We start from the raw sequence: 27,884 nt of genomic DNA on the forward strand, positions 1-27,884 counted from the left end.
GGAAGGGAGCTCTCCGTGTATTCTGTACCAGCTGTCAAGGGTGACCACAGTCAGCTGGAGGTTCATTCACATTACAGACTGAACTGGGCCCTAATGATACGTTATCCTGCAGAAGGTAAATCTGTCATTATTATATTTCCATTCTTTCTTATTTCTTTTCTAATAAAAAAGGAATTCTTACAGATTAATAAAGGAATAGCAGTCTCTTGAATAGCAGCCCAGTGAAACTGACAAGCACAGAGCCTGCACCTGTGAAATTAACCAAGGGAATCACCTTATAACCAATGGGCTGCAACTCAATTTGCGTGCATTTGGGGCAGTATGATGGATGCATGAAGCTCCCTTGCTTACAAGAGCTCCTCCATTCATTTTTGTGGAGTAAGCAAATGTGCAAGTGTATTTCTTTGTGCTGGTGAATCCGTTCCCTCTACTGAAGCAAATGGTTGAGCCCATTCACCAAGTACCCCAGACTGTGAATTGGAGTAACAGTTATTCTTACATAGGGAAACTTGTTGCATTCTCGACATCTTCTGCTAATGAACACAAAAACATGGCCGGCAACTCTTTCCCACTGCCACCTCTTTCTGACACGAGTGTTTTTAGCTGATGTTGCGTATCTTTAAGAAGATCGAACTCTTTATTTCTCATATCCACAATAATTCTTCAGTTTCCTAACACACAAAGCATTTTTTTAGTGACCTAATTTCTGTATGATTTTTCTATTGCTGCTAATTCTGTAAAAACCTGTCTTAATTTAGGACAGTGTTGAATTTTGGTTTTCGATACATGTACTGTGCTTTCTGGCATTCGATGAATTTCTGTCTGGTTGTTTCTTTGAAAACATTTACAATACTGTAAATCAGTGGTATTCAAACTGGGGCGTCGCAACAGCCCAGCGTGAAGGCCCTGGGGAAGGCCCTTAAGGGGCAGGGGGAAAGGCAGCCTCACTGCTAAGGGGGCTGCAGGGGCTGAGATGCACTCACCAGTCCCTACAGCAGCCATCCTGGGGTGCGGGGGAGCACTGCACGAGCGTCTGCAGGGCTCCCCAGGCTTCTAAAAGTGAAAGCGGAGCAATCATGCTCCACCTCCGTAAAACTGGAAGTGGAGCAATCCTGGGGATTGTGTCTCTGCCTTTCCCCCATCCCTGCTGCCTCCCTCCCCTCCCCTCTCCTGCAAGGACTTACTGTGGTTTCCCAACTCCTGGGGAGTTTGAAAACCGCAGCTGTAAATACATTATTTTTTTTTTTTAAATCCAGACAAAAGATTTTGGTTGGCACAAGCAACAGAGACCTTTTTACAAGGAGGGATCCTACAGAAGGTATGATTACCTTGCAAATTGGCTATAGGTGATTTGAATATTCCCCCAGTAGGAGAGGCAGCCGTCAGTCCTGGGAGGGCAGCAACCGCTGCTGCAGGAAATGTCCACATAGCCAGCCCCTGCTGACCTGCCACTTGACCTGCAATACTGATGGGGATAAGAAGAGGTTGAGTAACTGTCCCTGCTGGAACCATTACTCCTGTCACAACTGTTGCTAAGTTTTCCTGAGTCAAGACCTGCAAAAGTAAACAAGATTTAAAAAAGAAAAGGGAAAAAAAAAATCAACGCCACTGCAGACAGCATCAGCGCAGCAGCCACGTTAGCGAGTCCACGGGAGGCCCAGCCCAGCCAGGAGGCGCCTGTCTGAGTTGTGCCACCTGGAGCTTTGCACCCCTGTGCCAGCAGCTGGGCAGATCCAGCTTTGTAACACCCAGTGGGGGCAGGTTGCAAAATTGACATGAAAGGGAGACTGAAGAATTGCTCTTGGCTGCAACTTTACCAAACCCTCTGTTTCAGAGCATGACGTTTTACAGCAAATAGCAGTGAGGTTCTCCAAGGGTGTGTTAGCACTGGTGTTATTTCTGGCATGTGCCCTGGGGAAACGTAGCGCATTCCACCAACCCCGGGTGGAATCACTGATTTGGCATGGCTGAAGAAAAGAGAGCCCCTCCTTTATAAAGAGGAACTGGTTTCCCTTCACTGTTCCACATAGTATCTGAACAGACACTGCAAAGAAGTGGATTTTCTCCCCATGAAGGCTGAAGCAGATTTGCTCCATTTCAAGTGGCAGGCTTGAGCCTCACCAGTAGATCGGTTCATCAGGGTCTCCATCACAAAACAGGTTGAGAAGCTTATTTGGCAAGTAAAACATGTCCTGCCTTTCTTTGGCAGTGCAAACTGTGCCACACGTTGTTCTAGACTTGGGCTGGACCTGGAACCCTGCATTACCTTTCCCCGCGTGAACAGCGCTTACCATTCCACAGGGGAGCCATCCTTTCCCGCCGCCTATCGCCCCCAAACCGAGCTCCGACCCACAGCTTCCGGGTTCTGCCCCAGCAGCTACTGCACCCGGATTTCTGAGCAGACATGACAGGCTGGAGCACAGTTTGGGGGTGACTGGCAGAGCGAAAGGACAGCGCCTTGGTGGAATGGTAAGCACTGGTCACACTGGGGGTGCCTTTCCCATTGTACAGCAATCTCCAGTTTGGAGACTGCTGTTCTAGAGAGGTTGGAAACAAGGAATGAGAGCAGCTTCCTCCTCTCAGAAAGGAACTGGGTAATGCAAGAACACCCTTTCTCATCCAGCTGGAGAAGCATCATACTGCATACCCGTTGCCTCTGCCCTTCTGTTGACATACCAGCATTCACAAAACTTGCTCCAGCTGGGAACATCTAGACACCAACAGTGCTGGGCAGGCAAAGGATGACTTAGCATATAAACAAGACCTATATGTGGTTTAGAACTTATGTTTTACAGGACAAGAGGAAACTGCTTCTTAGAAAGTGTCTCATGGCAAGCTCTTGCAATAGCAAAGGCTCTGAACAGAGCAGAACTCAGAAAAGTCACTGTTGTTCTAGCACTGTTGAATTGTATATGCCCCACAGCTTTACACACATGATAAAAAAAAATACGTACACCAGACACCTGCCAACAAATTCTGGAGCAGTGCATTAGATTTCTACATAACCTTGGCAGATGGATAGTCCTCCTCAGCAAATGGAGACTCCTTCCAGAACATCAGAGTTCCATACAACATAGTCAGTAACCCTGATTTCAGAATAGCCATGCTTCACAGCACTCTGTACAGTCCAAATGCCACCATTCAAGACAAATTTGAAAAGTCTGCCCTGAACCCTTAAGAATTCCTTAAAATAAGGGACCTCTGGCAACTTTCTCTGCAAGTTATGGTGCCCACAGCTTGCTGTTCTAGGTCACTGCCAGAGATTCTCGCCCCACTGCAGAAATTGAATGCACTATTTCCTTGGTTCACTGGCCGATGTGCCACCTCCCACACACCCAACACAGAACTGTAGGGTAGTTACCTGTGGTGCAGCTTGTACTGTGACAGGAGTTAGAGTCTGTGTTTGCTGACTTGTCACTTGACTGAAGGGGACAACTCCTGGGACAGGTGCATGAGTTATTTCAGGTAATGTTTTCACTTCACCTTAAGGAGGAAGAAAGGAGAGCTATTACGTTTATCTAGTCACATTTTATCCATAGTCTGGCAAGTCAAGTCAGTTCCATAGAGTGAAGCTAGATGGAACTACCAGGAATGGTAAAAAGGAAAAGAAAAGCCACTGGAGTGGCAACTTGGAGTAGGAAGATGGCCAGCAAAGTACCCCACACACCCATTTCTCTGATTCCAGGTGCCTTTCTGGAAGCAGCTTTTCCTGTCTAAGGAGGACCACGAAGATAAAGGGTCTAATCCTATCCAATTTTCCAGTTCCAGTGCATCTGTGCCAATGGGGCATGCACTGCATCCTGTGATGTAGAGGCAGTCACAGAGGCCTTCTCAAAATATGGGAACATTTGTTCCCTTACCTTGGGGCTGCATTGTGGTTGCTTTGGAGCTGGAAAGTTGGATAGGACTGGGCCCAAAGTTACATTCACATGCTTATTTTTATACTGAAACTGTTGTGTTTGCCATTTGGGCTGCAGAGAACCCTGTGATACCATCCTGAAGCACACAGAGTTTATTTGTCCTTGGCTGTAACAGCTGGACAATCAAGTGTACTTTCTATACATTTGTATGGCAATTCTCTAGGAGTTTCTTGAAGGTATTTGAGAAATTGATGCGTTTTTACACACAGGACAAATGATCACAGAAGTCACAAGGAAGTTTACTTTGTCCAATGCTAGTTTGTAGGAAAAAACTGGAGGTCTAATAAAATCCTGTTTCCCCTTTTGCCCTACAGATTTAGGAAGTATACTGATTAAAGATTCTGTGCTGGGAAAACATAGTACAATGCTGAAAGTTTTTACTGACTTAGAGCAGATAAATCCCATCCAGATAAAAGCTTACAATCATACAGCAAGTAAAATCCACCACACGTTTCTTATCTAAACATTTTTCCAATAGTACATCTGCTATTGCTAATTGGTTATCTTATAGTGTAATTCTAAACTTGAAATACACTGGCGTATCTCTATGTATGCCAGTGCAACAATAACCCCACCAGTGCAGAAGTCTGTCTGTTGATGGGCGTACCACAGATGCTGGCGCAATACTGGAAAAATATCCTTGCATAGCTAGGATGTAGCTTGAATGTTGGCAGAACTCCACCAGCAGAAAAGACAAATTAGGGAGGAGACTGAGATGGAAGGATGTAGGATGGATGTGGGTGAAATGAGGTAGAGTTAGTGCACACCATATCCCAACCCCCCTTCAGATGATGGACACGCCTCTAATGCCGGAAAAATGCTATGCCAATACCAGACCTGGAATAGGTAGACCATAGGGAACAATGGGGAAGGGGAAAATGATAGGAAATCTAATCTCCTGCACTCCGCAGCCTTGCCCACCTCCCCATGACAGAGCACAGGTTACAGACTACATTTGGTAACCAATCACAGCACTCCATCCCAGTATATAAGCCCCTGCTTAGTGGACTACAGCTAAGATGTGAAGACGCAAAACATAGGGCTATATCTCTCTGGTCTCTCAAAGGGGAATGTTAGTAATGGGAACCATAGTAAAAGGGCACTTGGTACACAAAGGGAGCACTATGCACAGACAACCTCATGTTCCTCACAGCATGTATAGCAAAATAATACATTAAAAAGTCTTCTCAAATTCTTAGTGCAAGTGTAGGTGTCCACCCAGTCCATTGGTCCCATAGCCACAGTTTCACTTATTTGTGCTTCTAAGATCCCCCCCATCATGCACATGACCCACCTCTCTTTGTTTGCAAACACTTTACAAAAGGAAGATTTGTTTTCCTTTTGCTTTGGAAGACAGTGAGAACCTAGACTCAGCTTCTAGAGGAAAGCTACAGAAGGGGATAGTGAGAATGCTAACAGGAAGTCTTTGGTTGCCCAGTTCTTATTAGCATTCTCACTGTCACCTCCTGTAGCACTCATCTAGACTCTACAAGTCTAGGATCTTGCTGTCTGCTTTGTGTTCCAAAATGAAAGGAAGAAAAATCTTCCTTCTGCAAAGTTTGTCATAGCTAGGCTCGTTTCCCTGATTAAGTTCTGAAAAGGTTACAGAATCAAAGTTACAGAATGGAACGCTGGACTTTTTTTAACCACATGGATTTTAATCTTTTAACACAGTCATGATCTTCCCACCTGGATATGATGAATTGTAGGACTTTTACAAAGCGTTTGCAAATGAAGAGAGGCGAGCCATGAGCACAACCAGGGGGAGGGGGGAGTTTGAGTAAGGTTTGCTCTATCTATGGTTTAGGGTATCCGTGGTAGCAGCAGGAACCTATTCCCAGCAGATATGGGGAAACACCTGTATTCTGCTCCATGAGTACTACACACACAAAACACCCAACTGGAACTTCTACTTCACTATCCCAAAAAGGGAAGTTAGGCGGGAGGGAATCCCATGCTGCTTTGAGCATCTCTATGTCATGTTCCTATTTCCCTCCCCCATACTGACCCTCCAGAGATGTCAAACATGTTTTTCCTATAAACTGTGTTGCCTAGCCATCCCTTTCTTTTGCAACAGCTAAGAGGAGGGAGGGTCTGCTCTCTCTCTCTCTCTCTGTGAATACCAGGAACTTCAATCACTGCTTGTTCCTTTTGGTTTTTCAGGAGTGCACCACTGCCTCAAAAGGAAAAATAGGTGTCTTCCTCCGAGTTCTACTGTAGCTCCCTAGGAGAAAGAAAGGTAATGTTCCAAACTACCATGCTCTCAACCCCAACAGCACATCACCTAAAACAGCTTACCGCAAGCCCAAAGTTCTATATAATAGACTCCTCTTTTCCCAGTTCCATCTGTGCCCCAATTGCCCTCACTTTGTTGACTGTTGTTACTTGTCTCTGCATCTTGGAACACAGTGACTTTTATGTCACAAAGGCTTGGTCTAGCCCAGAGCCCTGAAACAAACTCTGGTCAGCTCCATTAATTTCTTTTTTCCCTCTCAAAAATCCTAGAAATGTGAGCTAGATCCTTCACATTAGAGTCATACTTGCACAATGTGTGTGGAATCTGCCAGGGGAAAAGATTCCTGGAATGCTAACACCACACACCTTGCAGCTAAGGGGTCAGTTTAAGGGGCCAATTTATATGTGATGTTGGATGAGTTAAAATGGCTTCTGTATACATCAGTTCCTGAACTGGTGCATACAGAAGCCATTTTAACTCATCCAGCATCACATCTGAATCAGGTCTTAGAAAAAGAAATGGTGAACTCAACAGGTCAGCTAGCTGAATCTTGGGGACAGAATCTTCATAGCCAGGGAGTCAAGTGACTAGGCGGAAATCAGTCATTTTACACTTTCTTCTATATAACTTACAGGACCCCCTTTTGTTCCTCAATCTCAGTAACCTGTTGCCACAACTCCTCCAGATCCCCCCTGTCAGCCAGGTGCTTTCTATGTTTGCCCACCTGTCTGGTCCTCAGGTTGTCCTGCCCTGCCCTGCCAAACCTTGCCTTGATCTTTGGCAAATGGACTGAGAGGCTGTGACATTTTGTCTGTTCACAGATTTTGTAGCCGCTTGCTCCCATTCATCACTGTCACCTGAACCTGTAATACTGTCTGAGCCTGGTTTGCAAAGGCCCAGGGGTATCATCTGACAATAGACAGCCGACAAGTACAGTAGAAAGCGGCCTTGGCTGGAGCAGCTACTCATCCTTTGCCCACAATGACTTCTGGATGCTAGAAGTAAATAACAGGGATGCGATTCCACACCTCTCAGGTGTCCCTTGCTAGGAGGTACATTTCACATGTGTTTTCACATGTTCTCTGTTTCTCAATTGGCTAATGAAATATTGCTTTCTTATACCTTTTAAACTCTATCAACCTTTTGGCAACTCAAAAGAAGGTGCCCTTTTTCCAAATGCAAACCATGCCGCACCACAAAGGGACACCTCAGAGGCTCTATGTTGAAATGTTTCCCCTGAGCAAAAGGAATGGATGGAAAGAGCAGGAGAAACAGAATAATACAAAGTGTTTCTTACCACCCGACTCTCCACATGCCTTTTCCGGATTTTGCTCTATTCCTTCCTTTCTTTGTTCACTGGACACTGGTGGGCAGTTTGCTGGGCCCTCTTTTCCAGCCTCTGCTTCTGTTGTCTGAGTTTTCCCTTCATTCTCTGCTGCAAGTGGAGCATCAACCCCCACCTCCAGCACCCTAATTGTCTCATGACCTGACATGACAATCACCTGAAAAAAGAGAGACGAAAGAATAAGTAGGCTGTGGGTGGGCTCAAAGCAATGGGCAGGGAGAAGCAGATCACTGATTGGACCACTAATTGTAAAAAAGACCTTTTGCTATGATTGTGCAGTGCAATCCTATCCTGTGCTGGTACAGGCAGGCTAAGAGGATTGCGCTGTATCCAGCACAAGATAGGGTGCCAAAGTGGATCAGCCAGAGGTAAGGAGAAACTCTTCCCCTTACCCCCAGGTAAGCCACTGCAGCACCTATGAGTCTCCTTGGACTTGCACCACCTCCTGAGGTGGAACAAGTCAGAGGAGAACGGAGCAGCTTGAAGCCGCTCCATGCTGCTCGGGAACGGGGGTTGGGATCCGGCATAATAGTGGGATTCCAGTCTTGCCTCCTGCTCCCCACCCACCCTCCCTACCCCTGCCCTGGAACTCCTCCTCCCTCCTTCCCACCCACCCCAGAGCCTTGCATTGACCGAGCTCAGCTGATGCTAGGTTCGCTATGCAAGCCGCCATGGAGACTGGATGCAGCCTCCATGCTCCAGTACACCTTCATGCGCTGGCGTGGCTTGCTCCTGAGGAGGCACAAACATGCTTTACGGCACATTTGCGACCCTCCTAGGCTGGCACAAGTCCCTTGTCCCCAAACACAAGGTTAGGATTGCACCCTTAGTTGTTGCTCCAGAAAGTGCATGGCGGCCCACTGGTCTAGCTCTAGCATAGTCACTTCACATCCAGTTTGGGGTCTAACTATACATTACATGGGAGGTCCCTGACTAAGCTCTCTCTCTCTGAAATAAGGAACAGCAGCTGTTGGGGAAAACCATGAGGCAACCAGCAGGATGAGGAGGTAGATGTGACTTTGATAGGGAGAAAGCATTAAGCAGCTATCCAAACAAACTGGCAGTCTCCCACTGCTTCATTTCATTTTTGTTTGTGTTTAAATGGGATCAACCTCATAAAGTGCAACTTGACCTCCAATGGAGCAAATCCTCAGTGGCTGCATCAAAAGTCCCCTGGAGGTTACTGCTTTTTGAAATCCTGCCTAAGGCTCCACTGTGCTGTCTGCAGCCCATCCTTTCCCTCCACAGAATCTTTGTGAAATGGAGGAAACAGCACATACCTGCTCATTAATGGTCAGGGAGGCTTCTTGCGGGGCCACAGTTTCTGTGTTCATGATTGGTCACTTGCTAGAAGAGGGCGGTGCTCCCTGATGGTTTACATGCTGCAGAAGCAAAGGTCACAGGGACATTGGTCAGTAAACTGGGAACACTTCTTGGTGGTCCCAACAAACAAAGGTGGAAGCTATCCAGCAACCGTGCATTTAGCACACTGTATTTTATTCCATGCTTTTAGATCTTCAAGACCTTCTTCCTTTAGCAAAAGCTTTCGTTAACCACCTGACCCACATCTTACCTAAATCCTGGGTTGCCACTTATTCTTCCCTACCACAACCTAAGCCCATTTCAATCCATTGAGGTTTTCTGCCTCACCCATAGGTGATGTAGGTGTGTTCACAGGAAGAGGGAACATCTCAAAACTTCTTGCATTATCAAAATGCATTATCTTAAGTACCCTTTCAGTTCACATAGGCTTAAGCACTACTTCCAGAGTGTTGGAAACTCCTTGCATCCAACACTCCAGGCAGATGCCTAGTCTATGATACAGCCAGCCCTGAATCCCTGACTTCTCCATCCCTCACCTTGTCCATCCATGGTAGACTGTAAAGTATCTGAGCAGAGCTTGCATCACAGTTCTAAATTCTGTACAGCACCTGGCACCTAGCTGGTGCTAAATAGCAAGGCATAGCAAAGCTAGTTTCCATAGTGATAAGAGAAAAGAATCTGTTAATTGATTGACTGCTGAGTCATAGTCACATGGCCCCATGTGTTCCCTGAAAGATGCACTTGGGTGCAGGGGCATGAGCCCTGTAAGAGGGATTAGTCCTGTAAAAGACCTATGAGGGATAGACTAAAGCTGAATGGTAGAGGCCCCATGTTCAAACCCTGACATCTTCAGCAAAAGGTCTGGTAGCAAGACTGCTACTTGAGATCATGGAGAGCTGCTATGCCAGTCACAACACTACAGAGGCAGTACTGGACTAATGGTCTGACTCAGGTTAACACAGCTTCATATATTTTAGAAGAGAAGACTGGGAGACCTGAGATAAGTCGGAACTCTATTTTTAGTGATAGTGAGGTTAATTTTTTTGGAGGGGACTACTGTTGCCTGTCCTTCACTAGAGCATAGGATCAGCCACAAAGGCCACTTTGCTGGTCCAGTGATGCTACAGATGGCATTACACCCTTGACTGGCCTAGGCCTAAGACTTGATGGTGGCAGCAGCTGCACTTACAAAGATACCCAAGGTGGGAAGGACGCAGGGCCAGTGATAGTCTATTAAATCATTCACCACTTCAAAAGCCTTTTTGGTCCCAACAATTTGAGAAGCAGAACAACAGAGAAATATTATTTTATGACCTCCCCCTCCCACATCATTGAAGATCCTCTGATGTGGCCCTGCTCTGAATTCCATCCTCCAAGACTTAACAGCCCAATCTATGCTGGCTGGCACCAGCGGAATGAGCATGCACACTGTTGCAAACAGTGGAGCGGTGCCCCCTCTGCAGCAGCCCCAGTGCTGTGGAATCTCCAGCAAGAAAGAGTTGTACAGCCTCCTCCCGGCTAAATTTCTGAAAAGGTACAACAGCTTTCGCATTTTTGGTTGGCCTTTGAAAATTGCTCACCTTTTTTCTTTCTTGCTATTGCAGGGGTTGTGTTTCTGTGCTTTTTCTCTTTTATTCTTTAATGTTGATTGGTTCATTTTAGAGTGCATCATTTTACGATGTTTTTTAGTTTAACTGCTTTTGAAATTAGTATGACAAAGTAATACACAAATGTAGGCACGCTTTCAAATCATTCGTTTCTAGCCCACTTTTCACTAGATAATCACAGGGTGGCAAATAAGGTATAAAAGCATGAAAACAACTTAACAGAAAAAAAATTCAACGATTTAAAAAAAGTAATTATAGACTGACCAAAACAGATCACAGTAATACGTAGATCTAGCCAGGTCACCGGAAAAGCATGATATTGCCAAAGAGGTTTGTCCATCAAATGGTTTGTGAGGAATAGGAAGCTTGCACCTTCGCTCCTGCTATATTCCTCAAAACTCAAAGTGTTTGCTCTTGGCCTGGGGAGGCCACTGTTACAACATTTGAGAACAGGTATAAAAGGATCAGAAACTCATTCTGTGCACCATTCCCAGAAAATGTAGCAGCCCAATCCAAACCAACCCAGCACTGATGCAGCTCTGCTACATCCTGCTCTGGAATGGGGCAGTCACAGAGGTCTTCTCAAGGTAAGGCAGCTATTTTCAACCACTGTGCCATGGCACACTGGTGTGCCACAAGTGGTCCACAAGTGTGCCACAGGAATTTGGGAGGTCAATTAGTAGGGTCAATGGGGGATGTGAGCCCCCCCCACAGGCAACATGGTGTGCCTTGTCAATTGTCAAGAACCTGATGGTGTGCCTTGACAATTTTATTGTCTTGTCAGTGTGCCATGAGATGAAAAATGTTGAAAATCGCTGAGGTAAGGGAAAGTTTGTTTCCTTAACTTGGGACTGCACTGTGGCTGCATCAGTGCTGGAAAGTTGGACAAGGTTAGGCTGCAGGTGCTGCAATAAATGATTACATTCCATTAACATCTGCCTTGCACCCCTTTTGCAAGTAGCTCAAAGGACTATGGGAAGGTTCCCTTTAAAAGGACTTAGTGGCTTGTTTCCCCAGAATCATGGTTACCACAAGCATGAACTGTGTAACTTGATCTTCAAAGTGGGCCGCTGGTGGGCCGCTGTGAGATACAGGAAGCTGGACTAGATGGGCCTATGGCCTGATCCAGTGGGGCTGTTCTTATGTTCAAAACATTTTCTCAGATATTTGAAGAAAAAAGCCTTACCATTTGGAATTGACAGAGATGCACTTGGCCAGCTTCCTCTTTGCTATCATTTACATTTCTCCTTGAAGCGTCCAATTTTGCATTACTTTTCCTTGTCACACCAGTTTGGGTTTTTTTTTGGGGGGGGGGGGAGGAGAATCTGGTGTAGTTGTTGAGAACAGGGCCCCTCTCAAAGTTCTTCAATAGCTCACTGGGTCATGTCCTGTCCTTTTACTGCCTCACAGAAAGGTAATTGCCTTTAGAAGGCTAATGCATGTTTTATGAGGAGTGTCTTTGTGATGCACTTAGCAAGCTTGCCTGGATGACATTCAGATTTACTTGATGCATTGGGGGGGAAGGCATTCTTATTCATACAGCTACAGGAGAACCACAAGTTTCAGCCAAGGAAAGTGTCAGAGGTTGCCAGCAGTGGTGAAGAGTCAAAACTGCAAAGACACAATCTTGAGCTCCCTAAGGCCTGAATTAGCCATCAGACTGAGCTGCTTTGACTCTCAGGCATCAGAACCTACATTACTTTGGTTATCTCCAAAGCCTAAGAAAGACTTCAGTTTCATCATTCCCCAAATCACCACTCTTTCTGTTCTGTATCAACTTCTGTGGCATCTCAGGATCACTTGGATTTTTGTCAATTGGGATTCCCTTAGTGAAGGGGTGTCAAACATAAGGCCCGGGGACAGGATGCGGCCGGCAGAAGCTTTTTATCCAGCCCTCAGGGCAGCCCACATGAAAACTGGGCTCTCCCATATCTTGAAATATGATCAAGATATGGGTATTTTCTCTTCTGTCATATGCAGCTAATAAGTTCGTGAGAAAAAGTGCGTATTTTTTGAGACCTGTTCAATTTTTAAAGACCTGTTCAATGATATCACTTCCTGCCTAGTTACATCACTTCCGGCGTACAATAGACATCATAAATGCTCTTCAGCCCTCTGTATGAAACTTATTTTTCATGCCCTTGACACCCCTGCCTTAGTACCTTTCAGTGGGATACAGTTTTCTCTTCTGTGCCTATGGCTTACATTCTTTCTTATGAACATACTTGAACAAATGGAGTTGCTTTATCCTGAGTTGGACTGCTGGTAGCTCTAGCCCTTTGTTGCTTCCTTTGACTGACAGTGGCTCTCCAGGGCCTTAGGCAGAGAAAGGCCTTTCCCAGATCTGTTACCTGATCATATCAACTGGGGACAATGGAGGCTGAACCTTTCACCTATAGCAGTGGCATTACTGGGAGGGTTCAGGCTGTACCGGGTGACATACTGGTGACACTACTACTGGCCAAAATTTTTACAGTTTTATTTTAAAATGACATTTTCAACAGTTTATGATGATATTTTTGAATAATACCATCATGTTATATGTCATTCGATGGGCAATTTCTTGCAGAATGCAATGAAACGAACCACACTGAAATATCTACAGTCTATCAAATGTTATAGCCAAAAACCAGCAGGGCAGGGCAATGGTGCATCACCACGCCCATCACCTGGGGCATTGCCCCGCTCACTGCATAGGAGGAGGTCCATCATGGCCTCCTGCACTAAGTGATGCAAACCCTAGTGACGCCACTACCTATAGTTCCTCTCCAAAGTTGAAATGCAGCCCCTCTTTCCTCTCCAAGAAACCCCTGAACCAGCACTTGCTTGAAGCATACAATACCATCTCATCAGTTTTCTTCCTAGGCCTAGATCTCACAAATAGCAGAGGAAGAACTAAACATGAGGCTGGGCTGTACCACTTTGACTGCACGTGGGGACTAGGATTGAATGATCATTAAAAAAAAAAATTCTATAAATATATATATATATATCCAAAGATAAAAACTAGATGTCAGAGAGATTTCTAGCCCAGCTTTCTTCCTAACATGCATTTCTTCCTCATGCATTACACAAAGCATCCCATCCTGTGAACTTGCATACGCGGTTTGAAGTGGTACAGCCCAGAAACGGCTTTATCACGTTATCTACTGTTTGTGAGAACTGGGATCCAGATGCAGAGCTTTAGATTCAGTTTGAATTCATAAGATTGCAATGTCCCTCAAGGCTCACTTACTTCAACCTTCAGTCACTCAAGGTAAGCTATTAAGATTGTGCATGTCAGCACTCCACCTGTCTCATCTCCCATATCTTGCATGAAAGATACCCACCTATACTGGTACGCAACAGTGCCTTAACTGTGTTTGTTGAAAGGCTATGTCTGCCCTTGGAACCTATATGGGCTGACCTTCTTTAAGTGGCTTTGGGATGAAGAAGAAGGGGAGTACTCGTACAGAAATATACTTGCATGAAGTGCAAACCTATGTGTGTGATTGGAAGTAAGCTGCACTGAAACTCAATGGGACATTCTCAGTGAAGTATATAAAGGATTACAGTTTTAATCTGTGCAACTCCTTGTCATAGAATGTGGTAATGGCAAGTGGCCTAGATGCTTTTAAAAGGGGACTGGATAGATTTATGGAGGAAAAGTCCATCACAGGTTACAAACCATAGTGGGTATGCACCATCTCCTGGTTCTAGAAGTAGGCTGTCTCTGAACGCCAGAAGCAAGGGAATGGCAACAGGGTACAGGTATCTTGTTGTCTTGTGTGCTCCCTGAGGCATCTGGCGGGCCACTGTGAGATACAGGAAACTGGACTAGATGGGCCTTTGGCCTGATACAGCAAGGCTCACATTCTTATTTATTTTGTAACAACAGCCCAAACCCTTCAAGGAGTCATCTTGCCAATTGCCAAAGACTCCTCATTCCCCTATCCTTCCTCACCTCAAACGACAACGGCGCTGCCTAAATAATACAGAGCACCAGAGGAGTGCCAGACTCTTAAGCCAGTTCTTTACTGAGGGGGTGGACCTTGAGACAGTCTTCCAAGGCCTGCATGATGACATAAGGCCCAGTTCTGCTATGGAGGTTGTTGCAACAAGTTGTCTGTCCGGGAGCTGTCCAAGTCCTGCAGGCCTAGGCCTCGCATGGGGCACACCACCATGCCTTGCTTACCGCTACCTCTGCCAACTTATTCACTTTTACTGCCTGTTGTCTCCTACTTGCTCCAACATGGTCCTATCCCACACCCCCTCCCATGGCCTTGAACCAACCCAAAAAGGACATAAAGAATTGTAGCTTCCGAGGGCCCAATCCTATCCAACTTTCCAGCACTGACGTAGCCATGGCAGTGGGGTATGCACTGCATCCTGCAATGGGGGGAGGGGGCAGCCATGAAGGTTTCCTCCAGGGAAGGGAACGTTTGTTCCCTTACCTTGGGGCTGCATTTTGACATTGGGGCTGAACAGCTGGATAGGAACAGGCCCTGACAGTGCAATCCAAAAATCATGCTATGCTGGCGCAGCAGTCGTTGCACCGGTGCAGACCATTGTAAAAGCACCATAAAGTGCTTTTACACTAACCCAAGAGGAAGTGGCACTAGTGGAATGGGGGACGGGACTGGGCCTAAGTGGGCAGCAGGATTGGCAGAGGCCTCTTCAGCAATATCTTAACACACCTTAGCCTTCCTGGCGTTACGCTGGGCTTCCCGGATTTGCACCAGTGATATAGCTGGCATGGATCTGAGAAGCCCTATAGGGTACACTGGGGCTCAACATGGGGTAAGGGGAGATATATCAACTTACCCCAAGCAGACCTCCAGCCACCTCCTAACTTGAACTAGATACAGCACAGGCCAAGCAGCCCAGCTGTACCAGCACAGGTTAGGGTTGGGCTGCCCAAGTCTAAAGAATTTTGTGAGCAACCTGTAGCCTTGCACTGAATTACACTTCCCAGGTTTGCCCAGGAAGAGCAAATGACTAAAAATCTAGTTTAAATCTGTAGCATAGATATGTCTTGAGTGAGAAAAAAAAACTCAGGCATACCTGTCCCCTTAAGGAGGTATTTCTCTTTACACAGTTATGGTAACAAATTGAAAAGCTACTTTGAGAATCTCAAATTCCTGAGTACTAAAGTCACAGTGAAAGCTTGAAGATAGCCACAATATTGCAATGTTCACACTAAAGTATTTATCATTTGCAAAGAGATTCAGATCCTTTCAGGCCTCCCTGTGGGATAGAGTCAAGCAGAGAGTGATTTTTCAAATGCTGTGCAGAGACCAATTATCAAGAGAGGCTATTAAAATAGACATTTCATAATGTCAAGCTCTGTGAACGTTCTGAGGCTCGCAAGTGGGCTGGATCTCATTTAACAGGCATTCCTCGGGTTTGTAGTAGCATTTTCGTTTTGCTTCTTCACACATTTTTGCAATTAATGGGACAAATAATTTTGCCCAGATGGCAATGTTAAAGTGTGCACTGTAAGAAAAACAGCCATTTCACAGCAGATGGTGACAAAGAAATGAAATGTGCAAATAAAAAAAGGGGGGAAGAAATGATTTGCAACACTCCGAGTCTCACTGTGAATATAATTGCCAAGTTTAATTACAAGTGCTGATGAGTCAGAAATATAACTGTCCCAGATACCATTCCAATGGGAATCTTACCTTGAACGTGCCACAGCTAAGACACACGGAGCCTGTGGAGATTGTCCTCACTGTCAAAATACTGTCAAGGTTTGAACCAATGTCCCAGATTTTTGGTTCAAATCCCAAGTGCACTGACCAACTTCTATAAGCAGACTGTAGGCCACAGAACCTGATCTATGTGAAGAAGCTTCTTAAGCAGGAGGCAGATGTTCGTTATCAAGTAAGCTGAAAGTAGTTTGAGAGAGGCAGTGCTTCTTATGACGCAAACATGCACATTTCTTTTTGTCTCACTGTCCCATCTGGTCAAACAGGATTTTAAAGCAATACAAAATCCTATTTCCAAGAGGTGAAAGTGGGATGAGTGTAACCAACATAAGCAGCTATTCCTCTTTCAGACCACCTTCAACTCTCTCTCTCTTTCTCAAAAATCCTCTGTCTCCAGCATTAGAGTCAAATTGCTCAGTGTCATTTGCTGGATGAAAAAATTCTTTTGTAGTGCTTCATCTGTAGTAGGCATGCAGCCTATAGTAAATTTGACTGGTAGGTTAAGGACTACAACACATTTATACCATCTGCTCAGAGTAGCAAAAATGGCAATAAGAGCACCTGGTGGACTGGGGAGAGAATTCCAAAAATCTGCCCTCCCCACTGCTACCATTACTCTTTCAAGGGAGCAAAGCCAGAAGTCACCTGAAACCATCATTTGATACCATGATAGCGGTTGGTATTCTGGATCAGTCATTGTGAGGATTATATCACCTATCTACACATCTGAAGAAATGAATACAGTTCACTTTGAGAACTATAGTTGAAAAGCAGTGTACAAAATTGTAAAATCAATCAAAGCTTAAATTGATTAATCACTGGGGTTCATTTTAACTCAGAAAGACAGACGCAAAGGCATACCTGTTAATGATTTAAACTCTCCACTTGCAAGTCAGTGATGTATTCAAGTCTTTTATTCTAAGTCTCAGGTAAAGTCTCAATCTTCCAGTCTCAAGTTTGGGAGCCAACTTTAACAGAAAAAAAGAGGTGGTGTCTGTGGGAGGGGAAGTTTCAATAACTAGAAAATAAAGAAGACATTCACAAAGTTACGTAACAAAAATAAAATTATTATAGGCAAGTTCAACAAGGCTTTATTTAAACAAAGCTGTGTTGTTAATCAAATTTATCAAGATTGCATTTTAGAGCCCCAGACAATGCATTATGTTACTGAAATCAAGGCCAGCAAGTCAGTTGCTAAAAATACACAAGTCACAAGTCAAGTTGAATCAGGGCCCTATTCAATTTTCCAGCACTGGTGCAGCCACAATGGAGCCTCAAGGTATGGGAACAAATGAACAAATGTTCCCATACCTTGAGAAGGCCTCTGCGACTGCTTCCCCAGCACAGGAAGCAGTGCATACCCTATTGGCACAGCAGCACCGGAACTGAAAAACTGGATAGGATTGGGCCCTCAGTGTGTCATCTATGCGGAATCGCATGAATCATTGAAGTGACTTGAGTGCAAGTTCATCAGCTCAAGTCGACATCACTATTGCAAGTACCCCAAATCTCTCTCTCCTGGATCAGAAGGCCTGGAAGTGTTCAGAAGCATGTGTTGATTTATTTCTCATATTTTTTGACTACTTAATTTCCCTTGGTCCTAAAAAGTTTTGCTATGTTGCCTAAAAGATCATGATGATATACAGTCCGACCTCGGCATTCGTGGGGTTTTTTTTTCTTCCAAAAAACAGAAGTGCGTTTTTAAGACCTTCTGGGGGCCTCAGACCACCTCCTGGGTGCAACTGGAAGACTCTTCCGATCACGTCCAGGAGGCACAGGTCATCCTCCTGGTCAGAACCCACAGTGGGTCAAATTGGCGAGTTCTGAATCAGAGGGTAAGGAGATACGAGCTGTAAATGATGTCGAGTTTATCATACTTATTAACAGTAGTACAAATATACATAGCTGCCTACTGGAAAAACAGAAAAACCATTTGAATATGGTAGAAAGGAAAAAGTATTTCTTCATAATGCATGATTAATTTACAGCCCAATTCTAACCAACTTTCCAGCACCAATGAGGCTGCAATGCAGATCTAAGGGAACAAACATTCCCTTACCTTTGGGGGCCTCCATTACTGCTCACCCCACTGCAGCAGAACTGGTTCTGCCACTTCTGAGGGGTTCTCAAGGACAGCCAGAAAATTGGCTAGTCCTGGCTGGCTGCTCTCCAGGCAGGGAAAAAGTAGAGCGCAAGTCACAGGTGATGTCATTACACCTGAGGATAAGACTCCTGAGCTGAAAGAAGTCGACCCTTCTTTGGTTCCAGCAGCCCAAGAACCTCACTCAGTGAGCTCTCAGAGGCCTTTACGGGATGCAAGTGTAAGGAGCTGGTGGTTCCATCATCAAAGGTTCAAACAGTTAATGAACAGCATTTACTCAAAAACCATAAGGATTTTGATTTCAATTTTAGTCTCTCTTCTCTCTGTGTATTACAAGCTCATTAGTAGCTCATTCAAAAAACTCCCAGCTAGCGCTGAGTTACACCACTCATGCATGAGATTCAGCAATGTCTCAGCCCCATCTGCTGGCCACTTGTATGATTGCTGGATTGGTATTCTTGCCTTGTTCCAATGTTCTTTCTATTTTGACTTAACCCCCCTTTTTTGCCAAATTCCCAAATGTTGCCAAATTTGATTTTCCTGATTCCTTTTCTTACATAAGAACATAAGAATAGCCCCACTGGATCAGGCCACAGGCCCATCTAGTCCAGCTTCCTGTATCTCACAGCGGCCCCACCAAATGCCCCCGAGGAGCACACCAGATAACAAGAGACCTCATCCTGGTGCCCTCCCTTGCATCTGGCATTCTGATACATGGCCCATTTCTAAAATCAGGAGGTTGCACATACACATCATGGCTTGTAAACCGTGATGGATTTTTCCTCCAGAGAAATCCTCCTTGTTCAATTGGTTGTTATCTCGCTCTCTCTATTTTTTTTTTATCACCATTTTAACAAACTCTTTGCATATTATTCTGAGACTGCCTTCTTAAGGGAAAAATCAGTGGATTGTCACGTCTTCTTGTCCTGCAGGTGCTATTGAGAGAGTGATTCTCTTCTGATACCCTTGACATTTAGTATTTTTCTGGGAGGGGCGTTCTGTACATGCAGCCCCTCTGACTACCCTGATCTCCTGGGCTGGTTGCAGTGGATTCAAACTACCAAGGTTAGCTGCATGTCCAAACAAGGGGAGGAGAGGGGAACAGGAAGGGAGTGAACATGCTACACAAGGCACTACTGCCCTGGATCAGTGTGCAATCCCTGGTGGGACTGACAGGGCTGTTTTGGAATTTGCTGCCACAAGATCTGGTGATGGCCACTAGCTTAGATGTCTTTCAATTTTTTGTTTAAATACTAGATAAATTAATTGAGGAGAAGAGGTCTATTACTACCTGGTAGTTATGTTGCATGGAACCTCCATGCATGGAACCTCCAGAATCAGAAGAAATATACCACTTAATATCAGTCGCTGCAGAACAACAGTGGAAGAAAACTGTTTGCCTATACAGGCTGCCGATAGACCTTCCAGAAGCATCTGGTTCTGGGAAATAGAATAATGGACTTGATGAACACTTGAGCTGATTCAGCAAGACTCTTCTTGTATTCTTATGACTACTGTAAAAAAATGGATCTGTTGAAAATGACTTGTTTTTTAATAAGCTCTACTATTTAAAAGTGAATACCTTTCATTCGCTTTTGAAATGACAAATTTCAAGATATTTTTGACCCTATGTTTGCTTTTCCATGTTATACATCACTTTGTGTCATGCTTATACTTTGTTTTTAAAAAATAAACATGAAAAAACAAATATTGGCATATCACTTGTGAGTGGGTTCAAGGAAAATTATTTTAACAGGTACATATATTGCATGCACACACACATAGCATACTACCAAGAGAATTGAATTTCATGCTTGGAATGTGGTTTTTAAAAAAAGTTCAAGGTAGAACCATGTGTAAACATGGTGGCTCACTGTAAAAAGAATCAAACAGTTGGGAAACCTAGTAAGTTCTGCCATCTCAAGGTCTTCAGATTGTATCTGGCTAGTCTTGGTTCCTAATCTAATTCAAGATGATGATTCATTCTCATTCCTGGAAAGTCTATGCTAAGTTGGGCCAGCTAACAAAGGCCTTTGCTGACTGATTCCCTGAAAACACATTTGCAAAACATATGGACCAATAGCACAGCATTTGTTTAAAGCTGTTTGAAAAAGTTGGAGCCCAGAGTTATAAAGTAAGCTATCAGCAGATCTAGCTACTTGGCTTGACTATTGGGCTGTTCCAAAAACAAAATGAATTGACTAATAATAGCCCAGCTTTAAACCAGATACAACAGGTGGTAGGAAAGTTGCCTGCGAAGAAAAGGGGGTATTTGCTCCATTTGGCTTCTAACAGAGCTTCAGAAATATGTAAGCCACAGGAGGCACATTCCATGCCTGAGAAGAAAATGCAAGCTCTGCTAGGTAGACCTCCCTCCCACGTCCAATGAATTCAACAGTCAAGGTGATCCGACTTATGGCTGTGTGCTGGGGCTAGAAACTCATTCAATAATTATCATCCATTCCTGGTTTCAAGCTGTAATTATTTTTTAAAACCCCACTTTTCTGCAATAACACTGTTTTCTGCCCTGTTCATGATTTTCTCTCCATATCACGACTTCAGCAATCAAAAGGAAAAAAACTTGAAAAACTTGGTAGAACTCATGTCTGACTAAACACATTTAGTTTTGAGCTCAAACTGAATGAGATACACATACCTTCTGAAACAATGAAAGTGCAGAGAATAGTTCTTAAGGACTCGGGAACTCTGTGTCTAAATTTGGCACTAATGTCCCAGATTTTATAAACAGAGAGTACAAGTTCTGTAACTAGAACTTTTAAAAAAAGTTTAAAAAGCAAAGAGAGGGCAGAACAGGGGAGGAAAAGGCCCAGGTGGGACAAGCAGAGGCCTAGGAGGGAGTGGAACAGCTCTAGAGTCGCCGCAGAATCGAGCAGCTCCAGCGCAGGACTACATCCCTTACCTGGGGGAAGGGGACAAAAGTCCCCTTCCTCTGATGAGCCGCTGCAGGCTGCCTGGTTGCACTCAGGATGCCGTGGTAGCCATTTTGGCACTGGGGCAGCCCCATGCTCCAGGCAGCTCAGGATTGCGCTGGCAGACTTGAAAAGCCCCACTGAGCAGGTTGAGGCTTTACTCAGGGACCAGGGTAAGGGGACAAATGCCTCTTTCCTCCGAAGAGACCTCCAGCCTGCTCAGATCCAGCACAGGACCTAGTGGTGGCCATTTGGAGCCACCACTTCTGTGCTGGATAGATTAGGTTGTCAGTCAATACAGCAAGGGAAGAAGAATGTTTTACTACCCATTAATAAAATAGATTCTTCTGCCACACTCGTCACAACAACATATGACAATCCATATTATCCTGCTACAGTTCAAACCAATTAAGTCATTTCTGCCCAACGTTGCATATACACATAAGGAACCAAATGTGTACACCTGTGGGCTGGACAAAAATGGGTTAATATTTTATTGGCAGGGAAAATGCTGAACAATTGAAAAGCATACAAAGACAGGCCCTAATCTGGAGCTATGCTGCACACTGATTTCCTAAGGCTGCAGTCCTAGGCACACTTACTTGAGAATCAGTCCCATTGGAACCAGTGTGGGACTTTGGGCCCAGTCCTATCCAACTTTCCAGTGCTTTGTCAACAGGAATGCATCCTGCAATGGGGAGATATTCATGAAGGCCTCTGCAAGGGCTACACTGCAGCTCCATTGAGTCTTGAAAGTTGGATAGGATTGGGCCTATAGTCTCCAGAAAACATACAAAGGATCAGGCAGGGCATTCCATCGGTCAATCACAGAAATCTGCACAAATCCATAACAATTTTTTGATCATGGAACAAGATGAGATCTTTAGAAACATTAGAAGTATTTTTTGGATGCCCATGAAGGTTTCAGTTCATGGGCATCCAAAAAATACTTCTAATGTTTGTTCTAATCTTTCAAGCCAACTGAAGTTTCCTCGTGTACTTTTTAAAAACACTAAACACAAAAATATGGTGTAATTGTCAGCAGCACACAATATTCTCTAATTTCTTTTATAGAGCAAAAAGAAGATCTAGTTCTGAAGACATTTATCAGACTTCTGTTTTCCAGAAAAACAGAAAGCCTTTGAATAACGTTTCTTTATTATAATTGTTGTATAGGCTTTTTTTTTGTTTTGGTGGTGGTAAGATTCTGTGATTTCTATTATAAAGCAAAGAAAAAAAAGTTAAATGAGTTACAGTATTTACCAGGTTTCCCTCTTTTAACAAGACAGAAAACACTAGAATAAAATCTCAAGAGTCTTTATTGTCTTTTGCCGCTTTCCATCTGACGCCTGCTCTAACCAAGAGGGTAAAAGGGAGGAAAGGAACACATTTGTGATGGTAATTTTATGAAAATGTATCTGGTTTGTTTCTATTATTTCAGGCACAAACGTATTTGTTCACTTTTGCAGCAAACCTGAAAAAAAGAAATGGGGAGATAAAACCGCTTCTTGTTCTCTGGAGAAAAGGCACGGGAAGAGGCAGCACAGAATAGAAGAGGACACAGTAACACTTCTGCCCAATGTTGCATATACGCAACAGGGACCCAATGTGTACATCTGTGGGCCAGGCAAAAATGGGTTAATACAACCTAAAACAAAATGGAAGTAGTATACAAGCCTACAGAAATGACAGGGTGGAGTCTGCTCTGCAATTCATGATTAACAGTTTTTTGATGTCAGGATGCAAATGTACTGTAATTATCATTTTTTCCCCATGTACATAAGGGGCATGATTGAAATGTTACTAAAGTTCTATTGCATTTAATGGGTTTTTAAATGCAGTATGCATTTCTTCCAAAGGCAGACCAACTGTCCACAGGGGCTTCTCTCAATTGCACAGCTGACGGAATGACAACATCAAGATCTTGTACAGTTTCCAAAAAGCAACTAGCTTTGAAAAGTCAACATTAGTGACACAGAAGCTGACTTTAGATCAAATTCCACCCTAAGAGAGAATAAAAGCATGCTCTCTTCCTATTCCCGCCCCACCCATTCAGTCCATAAAAGAGGAGAGTAGCAAGCTACCCATACATCCCAAAAAAGAACTGGCAACCCAGTGTGAAAAAGCTTAATTAAACAGCATCACGGAGGTGCTGAAGACTGGGGGGGGGATGGGAAGAAGGGCTACTGTCACCCCATCCCACCTCATTGTTTCTACTGCCCAATTCCTCCATTTTCTCTCATTAATAACATACTGAAAAGGATGCCTGCATTAGTAGAAGGGAGTCAGCAATATTGAAAACCGTAGATTAAAAAAGTTGCTTGCCCCCAACTTTTTTTGTATGTTACCCATCACAGAACCTCTAGAACTAGACATAGATACGGGACTTTCCTATCAGTACTGCAACGCAGGTGTCATAAGGAGGATGAAGCAATTATCCTTCACCACCTACATACAGTATCTGACTTTGAGCATGTTTGTGAGCTTTGCTGATGGCCCGCAGCACAAGCACTTCCATTTAAAAACAACCAACTCAGTTCAGCTCACACAACCAATGTGGCAGAAGATAATGTGAGTTGAGTAGATCCATGCAGTGTTTGGTATGCACAGTGAAGCAGCCCTATGATTTCTTCACCTCATGCCCCACCCCACCCCACACAACAAATTCCACAATTTTAACCACACTATCACAGAACTGCCAAATGAGGCTTAAGCAGAACATAGCACAATTATAAGGCTCCAGAGACTGGATGAAAGCTCCCAAGTGGTTGTATGAATTGCCTTGAGGAAGGCAATTCTGGCACCTAATGAAGGGACAATCTTTTTCTCATCAACTAGCCATCAAAGACAGCAGTGTTGTATGTGTGTTACACATGCACACACATACACACCCCTTTGCTAGTATCTGTTTCATACATCCAAAATAGGGCTGTATCAAAACTACTAATCAATTCTTTTACAGTAAGACAGAAAGCACAGGAACTGCCTTTTATTGAGTCAGATGAGTACATTTAGGGTCCAATCCTATCCAACTTTCCAGCACTGATTCAGCTGTGTCAACTGGGTGTGTGTTGCATCCTGTGGTGAGGGGGGCAGTCACAGAGGCCTCCTCAAGGTAAGACACTGTTTGTTCCTTTACCTAAGGGTTGCATTGCAGCTGCATCAGCGCTGGAAAGTTGGATAGGACTGGGCCCTTAGTGCAATAATGCCTAGAATAGACTGTATAGTAGCTAGAATGTTGGATTAGACTGAGGAGACTCAGGTAAAAGTCAGCCATGATGCTCACTGACCATGGGCCAGTCTACTATCATATTGGCCTAATCTACTACATGATGTCCTTCTAAATTAAGAGAATTATCAATGCCACCAGAACTCCTTGGGGGGAGGAGCAGGATAAAAATGCCATGGAAAAAAATGCTCTGACTGGCAGTGACTCTCAAAGTCTCAAACCAGGACTTTCCAAGTGTCATTACCAGCAGACAACCTTTCTAAGCTTTTTCTGTCTGAACATAATGTTTGAAAGTGAAACCCTGGAGGTGCCAAGGACTGGGCTTGATTAAACACACATGAAAAGCATGTGCTCCATCACTGAGCCCTTTCTAAATTCATGTACTTCTGTTAAAATGAAATGAAACCAGTCTTCTGCTACACTTCATCTGCAACAGTTTACATAGTTTTCCCAGAACAAAAGTTAAATCTGTGTAGCGAAAACGTCCTGTGTTTTTGGTCCAGTTCTCAATGAGGTAGTAAACCTGTGAGATTGCAAGTAGCGGCTCCTGTGACTGTAAAACATTCCCACCTAAAGAAAACTAGCATGTGAGGAAGAAGAGTTGGCTAGAACGCTTCTCTCTTGCAGAAACGTCTAGGTTTTTGTGTGGAGGAATCTGTTTTTGCGGAGGATCATTTAAACTGCAAGAAGTGGTACAGTCCGGGTACAGGTTTACAACCTCAGTGAACTAGATCTTGATTTGTCTAGTCTGAAGCTGTTAAATTGCTGTAAAAAGGGATGTACAAAAGAGCAAGCCATCCAGGAGTCCATGTCTTCTGGCCTGAATCACCACTCTTTTTCAGGTGTGCTTCAGCGGCAGTTTGAGGGCCTAACTAGATATGAAAGCGAGGGGGGAGTCTGTAATTAGACCTCCTGTCAGGGTGTTTTTTTTTTTTTTTTGCTAAATGCAGCTGTGGGAGGAGGGGGCTGAATTAGTTCAGACTTGAAGCCAAGATGAGCCCAAGACTTGACACCTGAGGTGGCATGCCAAATACGAACCCTCTTACTTAAGCATCCCACTCTCCACATTTCCTCTCCCTCTCCACCCCCTCTTCTTTTTCTAATCCATGGAGTAGAAGGAGAAAGTGGCATGGTGGAGGCAGACAGAGATGGACATTCCCTCACTCATCTGCTGCCTGAGGCGACTGCTTCAGCTGGCCTCACATTTGGGCCATGCCATGAGGGGAAGTGGGGGTCTAACCTTTTCCTCCATGTCATTTCCACTGTTCAAATCTCCCTCCTGCACTACTATTAGCCTCAAAGGTGCAAAGAAATACAACAAACCTTTCCTTTTTTTCCCCACCACAGCAAACAGCAGTTTGAGGCAGGGAAGTTTAAATCAGGGAAGCACACTGTGCAAAAGGTTCACACACATATGACTCTTTTAAAAAAAACTGGCCCTTAGTGGTGAGGAAGCCATAGTCAGAGCTCCTCTGTTCGTTATTAGATCCTGAACAAAAATGTGACAGAACACCTTCCTCTTCGCATTTCATAATCCTTTGGCCTTGTTATTTACAAACTTTTCTTCTCTGCCGGCGCGCACGCATGTGTGTGTATATACCACACACGTGCGCATATTTTTCAACTGAGAGTAAGACTTGATAAACCTGAAGGCTTGGGTCTGTGAGAGCCCAATAATCAGTCTTTCAGGTGCCAGCATTCCTATAGCAAGTGAGCACAGCTCCCCTTCTGGAATTCTGTCCCCAGTGAATTCTGTACTCCGAGTGGAGCTTGCCCAGGGTTGTTTCTGCACTCCGTACTGGGGCAAGCAATGCCTCCACTTGGGGCTGTCTCTGCCCCAAGTTTCTTCCCGGCTCATCCCCAGCAATCCTCTTCAGGGCTGTCCTCCAGCTCAACCTCAATCAGCTTGGCCACTTTCTCCACACACAGCACCTCTTGTCAATAGTTGCTTCCTGCTCCCGCCCTGGGGTGAGTTTTCTTCCTATAAGGACTTCTCCTTCATCGCCCTGCCTGTCCACAGTTTAGCCAGTCCACGCCTCTCTGACCCACTTTGGGTTCCAGCCTGGATTTGCCTCACCCTCTGGTGCTGCAGCAGCCCTCTCCCCCTCAGGCTTCCTACCCACCCTCACCCATAGGGTGCCCCCACCCCACACCTGGCTACTCCAGTTTCCCAGAACAGACAGATCTTTGGCTGCAGAGGCAGCGCCCCCAGCTTCCCCCCCCCCAGGCTGCTCAGTGGCTCCACTTCTGCAAACCCCTTGGCTGTCCCCGCAACCCACAGCTGGATGGCCACCAACCTTGCTCCCTGCCCTACTCTCACAGCCCTGCCCTCCCCCCCCAGTTCTGTAGCCTCCCCACATGCCATTTCCCAGCCCCGTCCCTTGTACAGACGCACACCCTTTCCCCCAGGGGGCTCCCGCATCGCCTGGGCTCCTGTAGCCCCCCTGCATCCCTTGGGGCTCCCTTCATCCATCGTCCCACTGCCTGGCTTCCCCCCCCATTCCCCACCAGCAGACGATCCCCTGGGCTTCCTCCTGCAACCCTTCCCTGCCCAGCGCCGCCGCCCCCCAAGCCTCCATCCAGACCCCTTTATTAGGGGGAGCACCCCAAATGCGACCCCCACTCCTCCTTCCCCCCCACTGCAGCCACCGCGGAGCGTCCCGCTCGCTCAGCCCCAGGCTCCCCGCAACCCACCACCTCCGCAACCCTCCGCAGGGGCTTCCCTGGCCCCGGACGCCACTCCCCACCCCTCGGAGGGTCCCCCCGCAGCAGATCGGGGGGCTCGCCCCCACCCATGCCGCCCAGGGCTGCCCCCGCCCGCCTGCCTGCCTGCCTGCCCCGCTGCCGGGCCGTTCCCCCCTCTCTTTATCATAAATATATAAATTATGCTAATTAAGACCATTGCATATTCACCGAACCGGGTCCCGTCCGCCCCCCCGGCCCCGCCGCACTCACCGCTGCGCGGCCGGCAGGGACCCGCGCGCCCCCTGCCCGGGCCGGGCTGCTCCGAGCCGCGCTTTTGCTTCGCTTTGCCCCTTCCCGGGAATGATTAAAGATTCATCGCACAGCGGCGGCGGGGGCTGCACACACAAAAGGGGGGAGCCCCCCCGGCCCGGCCGGGCTCAGCCTCTCCTGCAGCCCCGCGCCCCGGCAGGCCCCCCGCCCGCAGCCCCAGCCAGCCCCAGCCCTGCCCCGCCTGGGGGGCGCGAGGGGGCAGAACGCGAGCCTCGGGATTTTTTCGCTGCTGCGTCATGAGCATAATTTATGCAAAGGCCTTTGCCGCATCCTGCAGGCTGAGCTGCCCGCGGAAGCCGCTAGAGGGGGCAGAGAAGGAGGGAGAGAGAAAGAGGGGTCTCCCCCGCCCCCTCTCTCCTCCCAGGGTCCGAAGTGTGCCTCTAGTTGCTGTGTCCCCCGTTTCCTTCTGATTGCAACAGACAGGGGAAACAGGCTAGTGGTATCTTTCTAGTTGTTGTGCCCCCATTTCCTTCTGACTGCAACAGGGG

General features: G+C 45.7%; 1 protein-coding gene across 2 annotated transcripts in view; it reads right to left on the bottom strand.

The window, feature by feature from the left end:
* POU6F1 (POU class 6 homeobox 1) overlaps nt 1-27,549 on the bottom strand; it is a 39,858-nt gene extending 12,309 nt beyond the window's left edge. Inside the window, exons 1-7 of one of the 2 annotated variants that reach the window (XM_066617837.1) lie at nt 27,337-27,549; nt 19,514-19,662; nt 16,983-17,139; nt 8,782-8,883; nt 7,454-7,658; nt 3,362-3,483; nt 1,329-1,554 (exon numbers count right to left, since the gene is read on the bottom strand). In XM_066617837.1, coding sequence (XP_066473934.1) covers nt 1,329-1,554; nt 3,362-3,483; nt 7,454-7,658; nt 8,782-8,835 — 607 coding nt within the window. In that variant the 5' untranslated portion in view covers nt 8,836-8,883; nt 16,983-17,139; nt 19,514-19,662; nt 27,337-27,549. The remainder of the gene's footprint in view (nt 1-1,328; nt 1,555-3,361; nt 3,484-7,453; nt 7,659-8,781; nt 8,884-16,982; nt 17,140-19,513; nt 19,663-27,336) is intronic. The other variant, XM_066617838.1, reaches the window with a different exon arrangement.
* Between the last annotated feature and the right edge of the window lie 335 nt (nt 27,550-27,884).

This window comes from Tiliqua scincoides, chromosome 2 (assembly GCF_035046505.1).
Source record: "Tiliqua scincoides isolate rTilSci1 chromosome 2, rTilSci1.hap2, whole genome shotgun sequence".
NCBI lineage: Eukaryota > Metazoa > Chordata > Lepidosauria > Squamata > Scincidae > Tiliqua > Tiliqua scincoides.